The 17,171-nt window shown below is 38.3% G+C and overlaps 1 protein-coding gene across 9 annotated transcripts in view; it reads left to right on the top strand.

The window, feature by feature from the left end:
* Nucleotides 1–17,156, top strand: part of grm5b (glutamate receptor, metabotropic 5b) — a 59,630-nt gene extending 42,474 nt beyond the window's left edge. For all 9 annotated transcript variants that reach the window (XM_067507947.1, XM_067507941.1, XM_067507945.1 and 6 more), the window contains 7 exons: nucleotides 1,875–1,992; nucleotides 2,117–2,303; nucleotides 2,476–2,634; nucleotides 3,049–3,174; nucleotides 3,866–4,048; nucleotides 4,903–5,069; nucleotides 8,110–17,156. In XM_067507947.1, the coding sequence (XP_067364048.1) occupies nucleotides 1,875–1,992; nucleotides 2,117–2,303; nucleotides 2,476–2,634; nucleotides 3,049–3,174; nucleotides 3,866–4,048; nucleotides 4,903–5,069; nucleotides 8,110–9,196 (2,027 nt within the window). In that variant the 3' untranslated portion in view covers nucleotides 9,197–17,156. The remainder of the gene's footprint in view (nucleotides 1–1,874; nucleotides 1,993–2,116; nucleotides 2,304–2,475; nucleotides 2,635–3,048; nucleotides 3,175–3,865; nucleotides 4,049–4,902; nucleotides 5,070–8,109) is intronic.
* Nucleotides 17,157–17,171: the final 15 nt, after the last annotated feature.

The raw sequence follows: 17,171 nt of genomic DNA, 5'->3' as shown, positions 1-17,171 counted from the left end.
CTGCAGACATTTTGATCTTTCTCCCTCAGGCAAAAAGAACAGAGAGAAATAGTGTGAGCAATGAAGAGAGATAAATAGGTGGAGGGAATAGAGGAGATAGACCGAGGTCTCAGCTGGCTGAGGTAAACTGGGTCTGAAAACCATAGAAAACAGTAGGAGAGGCCAGGGGACAACAATAAAGCCAAAACAAGAAACAGAAAATGAGAAAAAAGTCACAGAGAAACGATGGAAAAAGTCTGAAAGAGAAAGATGGAGATGAATAGAGGCTCAAACATAGGCAGCAGCCAGGAAGAGTGAAAGGAGCATAAAAAGGAAGATTAGCTGTGGGATTTGAGCCCCTCCACTGATTGGTAACGTTCCAGTCTGAGTTTGAGAATGTTTAAGAGAGTTTGCCTCCAAACTTTATATTGACTGATCCCTCCAAACACCTCCCCTCTTCCCTCAATGCACGAGTTTGGCTTAGGGTCAAATGGTACACGATTTTCTGCAGGTTCAAGGAACTAATTAAGTATCAAACTGCAGATTTAGCCGAGGCTTTTTTGGAGAGGATTAATTGAAGCTAAATTTTCAGCAAATTTCTTAGTTTTCTCCCTGCTTACATTATCATGTCTAGGTGGTCTCACCATTTGTCCGAAAGGAACTTTTTGCCTGATTACTGCATTCAGTTTTAAAAAAGCAAAATCATGTGTACAGTAACATCGACATAGTTTTAGCCTATGTTTTGACTGAAATTTCCCTTTGATTTAGTGATATAAGACAACAAATGAACCACATCCATTGCAGGATGCTTCTGCCTGACTTATTTGTCTGTTTGTTACCATCCCCTTGGCTCCCATTCAACAAATAGGCTGATGTTGATGCCCCTAGATCTAACCACTAATTTAATAAACTTTATTGACCTTGTTAAAGACTAAATCATTACATTACTTAAGTCCTTCTTAAAGACTGTTCTGTCTCTTACTTTCTCCGTGTGATTTGCAGTATTGTAAAAACAGGTGTGTGTCTACGCATGTATTTCTGGGAACAAGAGGGAAGGATAAAGAAAGAGTGAGGAGAGGCCATAAAAGCAAAGAAGTGAAGATGCATAAGGTCAAAAAGGTTTTAAAAAAATGTGTCATGCATTAAGATTATGATGCATAAAGATGCAATTAATAATTAGGACAGTCCCTTTAATAAATTACACTTTATCTTTTTGCAAGGAAGAAAAAAGTGGGAGGAGTGAGGATAGGGAAAGAAAGGGTCAAGAGAGGGACAGAATGATGGATGAGTGCAGCAAAGAAAAACAGAGTGACAGGAAACAGACCAAGAGTAAAATAGAGAGGGGATGAAGAAGAAAGGAATAAATGAAAGGAAAGAGTGTAAGTGTGTAAGACCAAAAGTGAAATCTTCATTTGAGTTGTGACAGTGAATATTGTTACAATTACATACATATTGTTGCTAACTAAATAATCACTCATGTGGTACACAAAAACACACCAATTCCTCTTTCACCACCAGAAAGTTCAGTTTAACACATTTTCTAATCTTGTTTTATTTTGTCAAACCAAACTTGATCCCCGTTCACCTTTCCATGTCCAGCTATTCACTGTACAAAAGTTGGAGGCTTTTGCTACAGTCATTTGTCAACAAGTTCCAATGATTTTTAAGACTTTCCCACCTAGAGATCTGCAGGTCTGATGTGTGCAACCCCAACACTAACCTTTCTATAGAGACAAGTGTTGTACACTGGTGTTCAGCCAGCCAGCCTGCACCGATGTTGGCCATGTATGAATGTACTGTAGAGGATACAGAAAAACATGTGTTTTACCAAAACACACATCAAGTATAAATCTTTGATACATTTAGTTTCAATTAATGTATCCTCATATCTCCAGGATGTGACCCAATCCCAGTGGAGTACCTACGGTGGGGAGATCCTGAACCCATTGCCGCTGTGGTCTTTGCCTGCCTCGGTTTGATGGCCACATTCTTTGTCACTGCAGTTTTCATCAGGTATGGAAGAGCACAATACAAACATCTGTAGGTTAGCTTTCAGATATGTACAAAACATACCCACTTTAAACAGTTGAACTTTTTTCATTATTGCTTGTGTTATTCTGAATCTGCCTGCGTTCAGGTTCCGGGACACTCCAGTAGTGAAATCATCCAGTAGGGAGCTGTGCTATATCATACTGGCAGGAATCTGCATGGGTTACCTGTGCACCTTCAGCCTCATAGCCAAACCCTATGTTATCCACTGCTACCTCCAGCGACTGGGAATAGGCTTATCACCTGCCATGAGCTACTCTGCACTTGTCACAAAGGTAAGGGCTGAGTTAAGGATTTTTGACATAAGTGTGACATGTGGGTGAAACATTTACGAGTGATGTAGAGCTAAATAAGTCACGATAGATATTCTAGATATCTAGAATATACATTATTTTTAATAAACACATGGTAGTTTACGTCCTAATGGTGTTTGTGTTGTGACTTCAGACAAATCGCATCGCTCGGATCCTGGCAGGCAGTAAAAAGAAGATCTGTACAAAGAAACCTCGCTTTATGTCTGCCTGCGCTCAGCTCATCATTGCCTTCCTCCTCATACTACTGCAGCTGGGCATTATTGTGGCGCTCTTCCTCATGGAGCCACCTGAGGTAAGCTCTGTGTGAGGAAGTGGGTGTACATGTGTTTTCCATTGTAAATGGAAGCGTGGCTTTTTGACAGATATACTTATGTGCAGGTTGCTCTAAAAAATACAATGTTATCAGTTTAATGTGATCCTTAATCAAAGTGTTTTTGTTGGCTTTATGCAATACTGCTTTTTTCAATGGCAGATACACAATCCTGCTTTAAGGCTGAGTGAGCATTCAGTTCTTTGTTAGGAGATTAAAATATTGGGCACCTGATGTTGGCAGTGTAATAAATGAAAATGTCAGTCTGTTAGGTTAAGTTTTTCAAACTCCATTTTAAATCTATTTGTTGTTACATGTTTTGCATCCATTCCCAAGTGTTTGTAGCATTGGCCTCGTTAAGCTTTTCATTAATATTAATTCTATGTGTCAACACAGGTGATCAATGATTACCCCAGTATCCGCCAGGTCAACCTCATTTGTCACACCACTAACCTGGGCGTTGTTGCTCCACTGGGATACAATGGCCTGCTCATCCTAAGTTGCACCTTTTATGCCTTCAAGGTAAAGGCTGAAGGTTTTTTAACTATTGTCCATCACAGTTTTGTAATTACATTAGCTTATATTTAAATGACAATAGCAAAGTTGAAGCCACTAAACCTTTACAACATAAAACATGAAACAAATTATGAACCATGATTTGAAAGTTAGTAGCTGCTATATATTCACATCCAGGACAGACAGCAAAAACACAGTAAACATGAGAAAATTAAATTCTGACAGACATAATGTGTAAACAAATGATTGAACCACAGTCTGTGCTGGCTGCTCTACATCCTTTTGACAACAAATAAAAAAAATCTATTACACCAGTGAATAATAAAGTCAGTTTGATTACTGGTGGCCTACAGCTAATTATTTTCTCTCGTGTGAGAGCAGTATGGTAAAAAGAGACAAAAGCTCAAATGCACCGCACTTCAAGCAAATAAATTAACATATTTATAAACCCACTACTGCATATAATTCTGGTGATGTAGGGTTATAACCCTGTGTTTCTCCTTATTCACATATTCATGAGGTTATTCCCTGATTGCAAGACCGTAGGTTAGCAGTGTGTAGCACTCTGTGATTGTTTTATAACAACTTCTAATCAAAATGTAGTTTTCAATTTTGAGGCACAATAGACAAAAGTATTCTACAATGAACAAATGCATGGAAATTTCCTCATGCTTTTCTTTTTTTCTTCCTCTCCAAGACGCGCAACGTCCCAGCTAATTTCAACGAGGCTAAGTACATTGCCTTCACCATGTACACCACTTGTATTATTTGGCTGGCCTTTGTACCCATCTACTTTGGTTCCAACTACAAAATTATCACCATGTGCTTCAGTGTCAGCCTTAGTGCCACTGTGGCTCTGTGCTGCATGTTTGTACCCAAGGTAAGGCTATAAGCTAAAATTCACAGCTTCTACTTGCCCCTTTTTTACTTTGATTTCCTCACACTTTTCAGTCTTCCTAAATGAACAAAATCTGATATCTTGTCGGGTATCCAGGATGCTGTACTATACTGTATGCTGTGGCTATAATCATTTAAATCAGTGCACAATGTACAATAAAGAGTGCTAATGTTTCATGCAATACAGTATAAATTTACTTGGTCCTGTTACACTGTCATCTGCTTTGCAGTCACGCCTTGCATAGTGCAGCACTTTTGTGAACACTTTATAATAATTGTTTTTTGCAAGCATGTTGACAATCTGACAGAAACTATTAGAGTGGTTATGCACAGGAAGCACTCCCAGTAAACGGCATGCAATTCAAAGAAAGTGTTCAAGTTAAGTTTCTGCATAAATACATAAAAGCCTAAAATTTTTAATTTCTAAATTGCCTGTATTGAGGTAAAAATAAGTAAACAGTTTAAAGTGTTATTGTATATCCCCCCCATTTATTCTTTAATAGTCAGATTTTCACATCCAAGGACAAGGTTTGTACTTGTTCCAAAAGAGAAATTCCCTGCTTCTTCATTTGAGAATTGGGTTTTTATTAATGTCTTAAATTAAAAGACAGTCCTGAAAGCTTTCATTACTTCTCTTATAAAAGCATTTATGTAAAAGCATTTTTGACTCCATAAAAGGATCTCCAGAAAAAACCCAGAACAAAACAAACACACAACAAAAGCTCTTGTTCAGTGCATTTTTGAATTATGAGACCCTGTTTTTTTATCTGTTCAGCCATGTTTCAATATTATAGATACATACTTTAATACATAATTTGTGTTTCATTTTATATACAGGTGTACATCATTTTAGCCAAACCAGAGCGTAACGTGCGCAGTGCCTTTACCACGAGTACCGTGGTGCGCATGCACGTAGGGGACGGCAAATCTTCCTCAGCTGCCAGCCGTTCTTCTAGTCTGGTTAACCTGTGGAAACGCAGAGGGTCCACTGGGGAGACACTCAGGTACATATGTGTACACACTAGAGGCTTTTTGGCCAGTTTAGTCCTCAGTAACAGACCAAGGCACCATTTCTTTAATGGCTCCACTCTATTTATCTATTTAGTCTATTTATGGTGTGAGTGTGTGTGTTTGTTTTTGTGTGTGTGTCTGTGTGTGTCTGTGTGTTTGTGTGTCTGTGTGTTGGATCTCTCTGAGAGACTGCTTCTCTAAACTTCCCCTGAGTGTGCCTGACTGTTCTTCTGACCCTAATATGAACTGCAGACAATGGCCGATTGCACATGACAAGAAGAAGAGAGAGATATGAAGTGAGGAAGAAGGGTAAAAAGAAATTTGGAAATGGAAATTTACAGTAAATTAAGAAATGATGAGAGATGAGTGAAAAATGGATGGGGAGAATGGACAAGAAGAAGTAATCTAGAAGAAAGAGAAGAAAGGGCTAAAAGAATGGTGTGGAAAGAGAAGACATAATAGCTTTCACACCAAGCTTAAGGCCATCAACAAGTCATCTCTCGTGACAAGAAACCGATCAAAGAACACAAAGGGAGGGATGCACGGCCACATGCCCAAAATGAGAAGGGAGAAAAAAGACGAGAACACATTTTCGTTTGTCAGCAGGTTACTCCAGCTCACCCTGCTTGGCAAGCAAGATTTCTATCATGCTCTTATAAGAAATGTCAGGAGTGTTCCCATCTCTGGTCCTTTTATTCTTCTCTTCCCCTCTCCATTTCTTTTGGTCCTGTATTCCTCTGTGGGTGGTGGTAATTGGCAGGGCTGTCTGTCTCCTCAATGCAGGGCTGGAAGCTGCTGCCTTTGAGAAGCTGTCATTGTGTAGTCTGAGCAGATGCAGACAGACATGAAACTGACAGACCAGGAAAAAAAGAAAAAATGTTTAAAAGAAATATTTGACTAATTTTTGAGCTGCTACCAAAGGCCTGGACATTAAAATCAACATCAGTGCATCACAACATCAAACACATACTTGTTTGGTATGTAAAACTTGTGATTTTGCTAGCAGGTCAGGCTTGGTCCTGTGAGCTCAAATAAGGACATTACAGCACTGTTTGTGTGTGTGCGTGCGTGCGTGTGTGTGTGTTTGTGTGTGGGGGAGGGGGGGGGGCATAGGTGGGTAAGTATCCGCACCTTGTGTGGGTGTGTGAGTCTCCAGGGTGATTTGACTTCCTTTCACCTCCAGCCATGGTGGTGTGAGGTTTAATCAGGAATTCCATAGATTAATCACACTAATTAACCTGACAAAAGAACGAGAGGAAGAAAAGGGGAAGGGGGCAGAGAACGGAGCGCTGTGATTGATGTGAAGACAAAAGTTGGAAAAACTGTTAAGATAGAACGAGAAAGAGAGAGAGAGAGAGACATCCAGACAAAGAAAAATGATGAACACACTGGCAGCAAAAAATAGAACAGAAAGTTCACTGTAATGAAATTGCTAGGCATATGAAGTCCTACAGATTTTCTGTCGTGTTAAGGGTTCATTTGAATATGTTTGTATTGGCGCTAAACACTCTATTTGTATCTACAAAATTTTTTTTTCTTTTCTTTTTTTTTTTCTGTTTTTCTCTGTGTATGTTCCAAGTGTTTTTTAGAATTGCTTCAGAAAAAAATAGTACTTTACTTTGAAAGTGTGTGTTTTATTATGTTAAAAAAATCTTCCAGATGGAAATGAAAATCAAGAGTACAATACATTCACAATAGTTATTGAAACAGGTATGAAAGTATAATTTATACAAACTACATGTTCCTAATTGCCATTGCATCACTTGCTCTAATAAGAAATGTCATCTACATCAAAAATTGGGAAGATGTGTAAAGCATAAATAAAACAGAATGCAAGTCTCATCAATCCATTTTTATTTACAATAGAACATAAACAACATATCAGATGTTGAAACTCAACCATTTGTGGAAAGTATTAGCTCATTTTGAATTTAATGGCAGCAACATATTTTAAATATGTTGGAGCAGGTCGATGTTTACCATTGTGTAGCATCCTCTCTTCTTTTAACAAATGTCTGTAAATGTCTGTGAAGTGAGGAGACGAGTTGCTGGAATTTAGGAGAGGAATATTGTCCTATTCTTTTCTGATGCACATTGTTTTTATGATGTGCCAAATGTTTTCTATTGGTTCAAACAGGCCAGTTCAGCACCAGGACTCTTCTCCTGTGAAGCCATGCTGTTGTGATGGATGCGGCATGTGGTTTAGCATTGTCTTGCTGAAATATGAAAGGCCTTCCCTGAAAGAGTCAATCTCTGGATGGGAGCATATGTTGCTCTAAAACTTCTATGTACATTTCAGCATTGATGGTGCCTTTCCAGATGTGTAAGCTGTCCACACCATAGGCACTAATGCCCCCTGCCCCTTTGGCCTAGTGATATGTGCACAGAAATTCCTTCTGATTTTCAGAATCTTTTGATGATATTATGTAATTTAGATGCTGGGATCTTCAAAGTCTTTAAAGCAATTTTACATTTTTCTGAAATGGTTCCACAATGTTTAGATGCAGTTAGTAGTAGATTAGTGAACCTCTGTCCATTTTTACATTCCAGAGGCTCTGCCACTCTTAAATGCTCCTTTTTTACCCAGTTATGTTACTGACCTGTTGCCAATTGACCTAATTAGTTATCAAATGCCCCTTCATTAGATTTTTTCTTTATTTGGAGCAATTACTTTTCCAGCCTTTTGTTGCCCCTCTTCTAACTTTCAAATTGAGCTAATATTTTCTAGGAAATGTCGCAGTTTCAACATCTGATAACTTTCCCAACAAAAGTGCAAATTACATTCATTATGTCAGAAAGTAAAGTCTGCAGTTGGAAAAAGTGATTTTTTTTCTTTTATCATTTATTTTCACTGTCAATTTTTTATTAATGTTTATCATTTTAAACATAACCAAGGAAATAAATATTTTACAAATTATTGTACATTTTTTTCCAACATCAAATTGACAAATTTAGCTTTTAGTAAATCAACTTTAAGTGAATCTAAGCACTAAACAAAAAAAATCCTCTTTCCACTTTCTTCTTGCTCTCTAGCTCTAATGGTAAATCAGTATCTTGGGCACAGACGGAACGCAGCAATTCACGTGGCAACCACCTGTGGCAGCGGCTGTCCTTCCATATCAAGAAGAAGGAGAACAATCAGACTGCCGTTATCAAGCCCTTCTCCAAAACCTCTGAGGAACGTTACTGTGGAGGGGGTGACCTTACCCCACATGTCCCTCTTCCCTCCCTCCCCTCCATGTCCTCGCTTCCCATTCACCCTGACACTAGCACCGATAAGACCCTGTATGAGCTCTCTGAAGCAGAGGAGTGCTACTCAATCACGTACCGGCCACAGACGCCTTCACCTATCAGCACTGTCAGCCAGAGACTAGGGGCAGGTGCAGGGGAGGATCCTCAGATGATAAGCATTGCAACTTACCAGAGCAGCATCTGCAGTGGTGGCAGCGGTGGCAGCGACAGCAGCTGTGGTCCCCCCAGCAGCGGTTCCATTGTTGCCGGCAGTGAGGGTCGCTTGGTTGTAGTTGAAGATCATCCTGGAGAGGCTCAGAGTTCACTGATGGATCAGATCAGCTGTGTGGTAAACCGCTTCACTGCTAACATCACAGAGCTCAACAGCATGATGCTCTCATCCTCTCCATCACACTCGCATGCACACAAACACACACCTCCTCCTCACCCCACCGACCCATATCTTTTGCCCCGAGAGATCCAGATGCCCCCGACCCTCACCACTTACGCCGACGTCCAGCCTCTTCCACCCGTTGAGTCCAGCTTGGGGGGCCGGGGTGGCTGTCTCGCTCACCCTATGCCTCCTTCACCCTACCCCCTGCCACCTCCTCACCCCCAGACATCCCCCTCACTCTCCCCCATTTGTGGAAGCCTGATTACCTGCCTCCCCGATTCCCCAATACGGAGGGTAGAGCTGGAAGAGGAGCTTATTGCTTTGACTCCTCCGTCACCCTTCCGCGACTCTCTGGCATCCAGCAGTAGCTCACCCATATCAGAGACAGGTCTGTGTCTCCCCCCAGTGCCATCCCATCCTCCGCCTTCTCCTCCTTCGCCAAGGTACAGCAGATTAACACTCAGAAACTACAGCCAGAGTTCTTCCTCACTGTGAGGCAAAGCAAAGAGAAAATGTAGAAGTGAAGAAGAGCTTTCAAAAATAACACAGGATATAAAGAGGATGGATACACTGAAACCCATTCGTCCTTACGTGAAGTAAAAACCTGAAGTAAAGGCGTCATGGATGGCTTGTTGGTGAAGACACCAAGCTGTGTTTGTGTTTACATGTGCACAGTGAGATGCAAGTACAAGAAGCTTCCAAAAAATAGTACTGTGTTTTGTTTCTCAAGTGAGGTGTGGTGAACTGCTAAAATGGCCACTATACTTCGCAGTTTGTGGGTGTCTGTAAAGTTTAAGGTCTAGAGCTACGATCATTGAGGTTCGGCTAATGGCCTTAAGTTAACATGGCTATCAACTAATTAGAGATAGTAAGTGTGTGTGTGTATGTGTGTGTGCGTGTGTATGCCTGTGTGTGTGTGTGTGTGTGTGTGTGTGTGTGAGAGAGAGAATGTATTTGCTGTATCTCAGTTAATGACATGTCGTCTCATTAACTGTTGGGGAAGCATGACAGCAAGCGTTATTTTGACTGTCAAGGGCACACATAGACAGTATTTGCTCACACACACACAAACATACAATGTAAGGGAAGTCACTGTAAATATATGAAGGGTTAAGGATTTTTCTTTGTGAATAAAATCCGACATGCTTCTGACAAAAGTGCATTGTGTTAGCATACCAGGCTGTATGTTATTCTGAGGAACATTCTCACAAAAGCATTTTTTAATTCAGTCTCTGGTCTGTTCCCTCTAGCTTTCTTTTCCTCAGTCCCTCTTTCTCTTGGTACTTTCTTTTTAACCTGCCAATATTTCTGTATTTTCTATTCTTGCAGTTTGTTTTTTTCAGAAGTTTGAATGTATATTTTCTACATAATTCTTAAAGCAGATGGGACCAAACCTTTTGTACCTCACTGTCTGTGACTGGAGAAAGAGGGAGAGGAGGGACTGACACAACCAGGCCTTCTTTCACTACAAACTTCTTAGTCCTCACATTTTGTTTTGGTGAAATGTTGGCAAAAATCTGACATCAAAGCTTATTATTGTGACATTAAACAAATCATTATATAGGCATGTTAGTGCAGCAGAAACATGGAAATTACCCAGAACTACAGTCACATTGACCTGAAGGACCAACTTCACATTTTGGAAAACTGCTTTCTTGCCAAAAGGTAGATGAGGAGAAAGATACCACTGGCATATTTGTCAGGTGAATAAAGCCTCTTGTGGTTGCCTGGAAACATCATGATGATGAGAAGACTTAAGAAAGTGATGCCCAAAAAATGTCTAGTCTAGCCCCCCTGCAAAATTACAGTATTTTGTCCTTCTGTTTTTGTATTGATTAGACAAACATGTTAAAATGGGTCCATTAATGAACCTTAGAGGTGCCGATTGGCAGATTTTGATTTCTTTGGACTGGGCCAGACACAGTTTCTGTGCTGAGCTAACTGGCTGTTGACTGTAGTGTCATATAAAATGAAAACCCAATGAGAAATGTGTTAATCTTGTCATCTAAATCTCAGCAAGAAAGCCAATCAATGAAATATCAACATTTCTATTTCTGTTTCAAAGTAATATCCAATTGGACAAATCCCAAGGGGCCATATGGTCCTGAATATGTTCCAGTGTACATTTTCTCCTAAACACAGAGATTGGGTTTGATTTCCCCTTATAGAGAGAACTACAGGTATTGTGTAATTTCAGTATGAGGGATAAATAAAGGGCATGAAGTTTATACTTTTCCAATTAAAATGTGGAAAAATGGTTTTCCAATGTGTAGATGAGCATTACAGAATACTAAAAAATCTAAAATATCCAATTGAACTATTAAAAGCTTTGGTTAAGAAACTATGCCTTTAAAAGGAGTACTGTCCTTACATCATGCAACAGATGCTGTAAACAGACATTGAAAGTACTCTTGAGTAACACTGGCATTTAAAATGTGCTGATGAAGGCATTCACTAAGATGCTTTTGAGAAGTGGGGCCTTAATTTTTGATTTTTTGTCAGTTCCCTCTACAGGGGAAAGAAAAACAAAACATCTTAAGTTACAATATTGTGATACAGAATACATATTTCAGATATTATGAGGAATTCTATCTGTGTGGATTGGTAAACAGTATTTCACTTAATCAAAGGTGATTGGACTGTTGGTATCAAATCAACACAGTAAATGTTCTTCAAAATGTTGCCAGCGCCATATTATTCATCAGGAGCTCCACATTTTCCACACCATAAACATTGGTCTGCTGGAACAGCTGAGTGATACAGATGATACCATCCATGGTCTGATTTCTCCTTTTAGGTGTAGTATTTCTGCTCTACAGTAGCCAGCAAGAACAAACTCAGACAAAGTGATTCTGTAAATAATAAGGGCATGCAACGACAGTTCTGTTTTGTTTCTGATGAAAGTAAATTTAGTTGCGTATCAACAAAGGTTAAAAAAAGAAAAAAATATGTTTTGGATCTATGTTATATCATACAGTACCAATATGTGTTACGACTACAGAAACTGTGTTACTACTCTGAATGTGTGAGTGACCATTCCTATTCAAATGTCTTGTAATTCAACAGTATAATAATAATTAATATGAATATGATTACTGTGCCAAAGGGGCTTGGGAGGGTGTATCTTACTATGTTGTGGGTAACTACGTGGTTTCATAAAAAAGAAAAAAGTAAAACTGTTTCTATTGTTTTGAATATTTTCTATATAAATATTCCTCATTTTCCAGTGTAAAAGCAATATTATCGGTATGTACATTATACAAGGGGCTTCTTACATCATAATGTTTTAAATTGTTTTCCTTTTTCATCCTTCTGTAATCTCTGGTGGACAATTCAACAAGAAGGGTGGTGGGTAGAGGAGATTTTTCTTTGCATTTTCTTTCAATTTATATTGATGAAAGGGAGATGTTTAGTAACTTCTAATACAAAATTAATACCAAGACAGTGTGATTCAATATTTTTGCAATCTTGTCATCTCATGTATGGTCTGATTTGAGGCAAACTTTTACTGATGACAGATAGTTAAGGAGATTATTCGTATGTGCCAATTACACTTTTTTGGTTCTATTTTTAAAGCTAAAGTTTGTCTCAAAGCAATGGAGTAAACCTATAGAGTCAAAAAAAAACATGCATACGCACAATCAGCATCTGAGATAATTGTACAGGCATTTTGGCTTATGATAGGTATGAATATGTAGACGGAAAATGATAAAACAAACCCCGTTTGTCACTGCTGTCATGTATCATTACCACAACATCTACATCTACGAATTTTGCTAATATACTGTATGTCCTGACCAGTTGTCAAAAATGGGCACGTGCTTTTGTTGAGATGTTACATGGGAGGAGCTGCTTGATGTTTGTGGTTAATGACATGTTGAGAGAACAGGGTGCTCGCTTCGGCACATCAGCCTTATGTTAACGGCGCCTCGGGTGAGGCTTGACTGTAGTGTGCTGTGTCTACAGAAATGAAAAAAGGCGAGAGTACTTAAATTTTACGCTATCTTCTTCTCTTTAAGGGCTCAGTTCTGTGCCATCATCTTATGGTACATTAAAATAACATAGGACCAACAACAACAACAACAACAACAAAAAAGTGGTTTATAATGAAATTTAAGGGGAGTCTTGGCTTTTAAATTTCATTAAACTACAGAGAGATGAAAATATATCATTGTCATTTTGACAGTATATGATTTCAGGCTCACTTGCACCCAGCCTTTGTAGGTGGCATTTCAAACATTCTCCATGACAAATGGAGAGTAATTGCCATTGTACATTAATTTCTTCATAATGCAGACATGAAAAATATTGAGATATCTGTGCTAATACATATTTAGCCCTACCTCAGAGATTTCACTAATCAGATCTCAGTCAAATTGCTTCTTCCCTTCATACTTTAGCCAAAGTATGATGATGATGATGATTATAAGCTAGAGAAAACTCTTGTATTTGCCAGGAATATGATCCTCTGATGATGTCTACCTAAAATGCTTTTGGCTGATTTATTTTATAAATGCACTCTAAAGAATTGATTTGATAATCCCTAGGCTCAAAAATACTTTTAATCCAGATGTGCTCATCTGCTGATCAGTGGAAAAAAAAGACACAACATCATTTATTTTAAACCTTTGTAATAAAAATATAAAAAGTTTAGGCTTTCTTCTGTCCCTCTTAAACTTTAAATTTTCATGCTAATAAAATAATGGGGCTCTGTTTACATTTGTCCCTTAATTGTTTCTTAAATTCTAAACCTGTTGGGGTTTTTAGATTGTAGAACTGGGCGTCTGTGGCCTGATTGGTAATGTAGTGATGAGGGTGACAGCTTTTCAGAAGAAGGATCTTGTTCACTTTCCATCCCCAAGAGCAGTGTGCTTAAGCTGAATGAGCTTTAACCTGTCTATATAAGGAGGCAAGTGGAAAAAAATTATTGTTCCCTCAGGGATGAACTGAGCTAGGTTACAAATAGCTGTTTAGGACTGTAGTGATTTGAAGAGGTCTCTGCTATGTGATGGAGCAGCCTTTTCCATTGCCCTGCTTGATAATTTGATTTGAAACAGAGCTACGTTTACTGCGTAAACACCACATATGGTCGTGTATGGTGTATGGAAATTTGTTTCGTTTATTACATAATTATTATAAATACTAATGGGTCTAATGGGTGAGGATGAACACCTGAGTGAGTGTCATTTGGCAGATACAAATGATTTATTATTATTATTATTATTATTCTCTGACATGAGGTCAGAACAAACATGATGATGTGTTGAGTAGTGCTGGTTATTGAGATTCTTGTGAATTTCGAGGTCAATCACATCACATGCCTTCACGTTTATGTTAATTCTGTCTTTTGTTGTTGTTGGGAAAACCAAAAACACTGAACCATATCAAGGTAAATGTCTTTTGCTATTCAGTAAAAATCATTTATTTATGAGTTAGAATGCTTTAGCTGCAGCTACTTTACTGAAATCCAAGGCCTGGGGGTTGACAACTACATGTCTTAAAAATCAACAGTATTTTTGTAAATTTGTCCAAAGCTGCTTATTTGAATGTTGCACTTAGTAAAGAGTATGTGAGTTGTCTTATTTGGTTGGCTCCTCAGGCAATATAGTACATAGTGCAGAGGACATGGTGTTATATGGCAAAATATGAAGTTCTGTTTATATTGATTAGAAGTAAGAGAGGAGTTTTGAGGAGTATGAATTTCTTTACTTATTTGGCTTTGTGGTTTTTGCGAAGGTTGAATAACTTAAGCAGGTGTGTGTCAGTGTGTGTGCGTGTCTTTAGGGCATTATTGGTTTGTATAAAGAGATTGCAGAATTTACAGTGTTGTGACTCTTTGTGAAATATATTTAGTTTCATTCTGTGTTTCTATTTAGAATGAAGACAAATAAAGTGATAATACATTATATGAGACAAGTATCCTTGCAGGCCACAATGGATATTAAAGAAACACCATGATGGGTGATTTCTTTGGTTTTATGCTTTGTTTGAGAAAATTAATGTTGCCCACAGAAGTGATGTTTACTTTCTTACTGCTCACTTGAGATAATGGAGGACACCTTGTTAAATAATGATTTCATTTGTAATGACATTTTACACACTTTTAAGCAAATATACGTGTTTTGGTTTTTAGAGAGACGCTAAGCTGGGTGATCTGAGCAGAAAATCAAATTTCACTTATTCTTGACAAAGCTCATCTGCATAGAAATGAGGGCCCTTGATTATGTTCCAGTCTTTTTACAACCCAGATTTCTCAAAATCTTAATTCAGCTGAGCTCACTGGAACAGACATTTTGGGTTTCATTCAAGAAAATGATGATGGGTTACCATGAACATAACTGTGGAAAGGGGGGTTTAATAAACTTAACTATACTGGGTGCATTGAATATATTTTGACTGTATTCATTTAGAAATATTTATTTGCTCTTAGTAGAAAATAACTGTCTGAAAGGAAAATTTAGATTTAAGAAACAACTGCAAAGCCAGGCTTAAATAGCAGCGTATCCCCAGACACCAGTGGTATCTTGTCATGGTGGTGACAGCCTCTTCCTCTCAGTCCCAGTGTTCTGTCATCTTTTTATTTCAAGTGCTGCTGATAAACACCACCAGGCAAATTCAGTAATACTGGAGTCTTACCTACGTGACCTTTTGTGGTGAAATATTTTAAGTGTGTATTTTTTGTAAGCTGTGCAGCAGTGCCAGAATCTTGTGATTCATGCTTCAGTGTTTATCCACCATCAGGGACATTTTATAATTTGTGAATTACTTTTACTGAACATGACATTTAAAAAGCTTTTTTTGTTTAGATTTTTTCCCCTGATGTTAAGAACTATAGAATGTAATTTGATGCTATTTCTGATATATTGGTGTGATAATAGAAAATGGTTTTATATTTGGATATTTGATTACCTATTTAATATTTTCACTCAGCTTTGTAAAGTGTGAAATGTGAGAATATATGGTTGCAGCTCTTTGGAAAATACATTATATTTGTAAGTGGCTTTTTATCGGGGGGCTGACAGGTGAGGTGGGACATAAAATCAGATAATGCAACATAAAACCTGATTGCAGATTTTATGTTCCAGTACTGGTTTTGCCCAGAAATACGCTTTTAGACTAGCATCAAACATTAACTACATAAAGATTTGATATCCAAATTAATTGCTTTCAGATGGGATTGCGGTCCGAAGTGGCTGTCTCTGCCACTGGGACCTTGTTCACAGGCTTTTTAAAGGCTTCCAACAAACACATCAATGAGAACAAGAGCAGTTTTGGCCAAACAGACTTCTTCTCATCTCCCAATAATGAATCTTTATCTCCTCACTCCAAATTGGCCCACAATGATGCCCATGATGTCTGGGCTGATCTGTGGCCACTGGGAACTCTAAAGCGAAAGAAGAGTGGGCAGTGTTTGCTTTGAATATAACTACAGTGTTTTTCTTTAACAAGGAACACAATAATTAGCAGCAAGGAGACTTTTAGAAAACATTGGAGCAAGAGTTTAAGCATACTGTACATCTTATGGTTATGTTATTTCTTTTGTGCAGGAGCAATAGAAATGTAAAGGTATGGTTTTTAGCCAATAAAACCATTTATGTTTTATGAAAGACCCCAAAACCACCTATTTAAATATACTCATATTGTGAGCTATTATGTTTTCTGAGTGGAGAATTGAAGTGAGTAAATGAGACAGCTCCCTCATACTTGATACAGTTAGACGAGGTATGCTTAGCAGTTGCAGTAGCTGGTAAATACAAAAAAAAAAATTCAAACAATTGTGCTTCATATATTTATCTTATTGTTATGTGCTTTCCATTTGGCAGTATAATTTTGCTCTGATTAGCCTCTTGTTGCATCTCTTCCCAGCTTTTCTCCCTCGTGCTGTACAGTACAGTATGTGTCAGGAGCTGAGAATCAGAAATGAAGGGCAGCAACTGGAGATGCACTAATGAAATGTGAGAAGGACCTCTTGCCCGTGCAAGAGAAGGAAGGAAAGAAGAGAAAACATTAGAAGCTAGATGAACATAAGGCAGCTCCAGGATGCACATTCACATACCAGAAAAGTAATTCTTTTGTGGAGCTCTCCTCCTCTCAGCCGAAACCCTGTGCTCACACAGCACTTTGGCATTAACAGTTGGATTTTTAAAAGCCACCCTAGTTTGATGCAGTACTGTCACATACCTACTCTCTGGGCAAGAGCTGAAGTAGCCTTCTTAAAATGGAAAAGATTCACAGGGCATTCATCGACTCTAATTTACAGCTCTTCATAACAACATTATTTATTTCATGTGTTTTCTTACTGGGATGTAATACAACATTTCTGGAGCCCTTAAGTCAGTGTGACCATCATACAAACTGCTGTACAACTGATCATTGATAAATCATTGTGTAAGTGTACTACAAAGTACAAAGTTTTAATCATTATTGAAAACATTATTAAAAAACAATGATTTACCTCATTGTCTTTTCT

Source organism: Channa argus, chromosome 6 (genome assembly GCF_033026475.1).
Source record: "Channa argus isolate prfri chromosome 6, Channa argus male v1.0, whole genome shotgun sequence".
NCBI lineage: Eukaryota > Metazoa > Chordata > Actinopteri > Anabantiformes > Channidae > Channa > Channa argus.
Note: the sequence above shows the minus strand (reverse complement) of the source record. Positions and strands in the feature narration are given on the sequence as shown.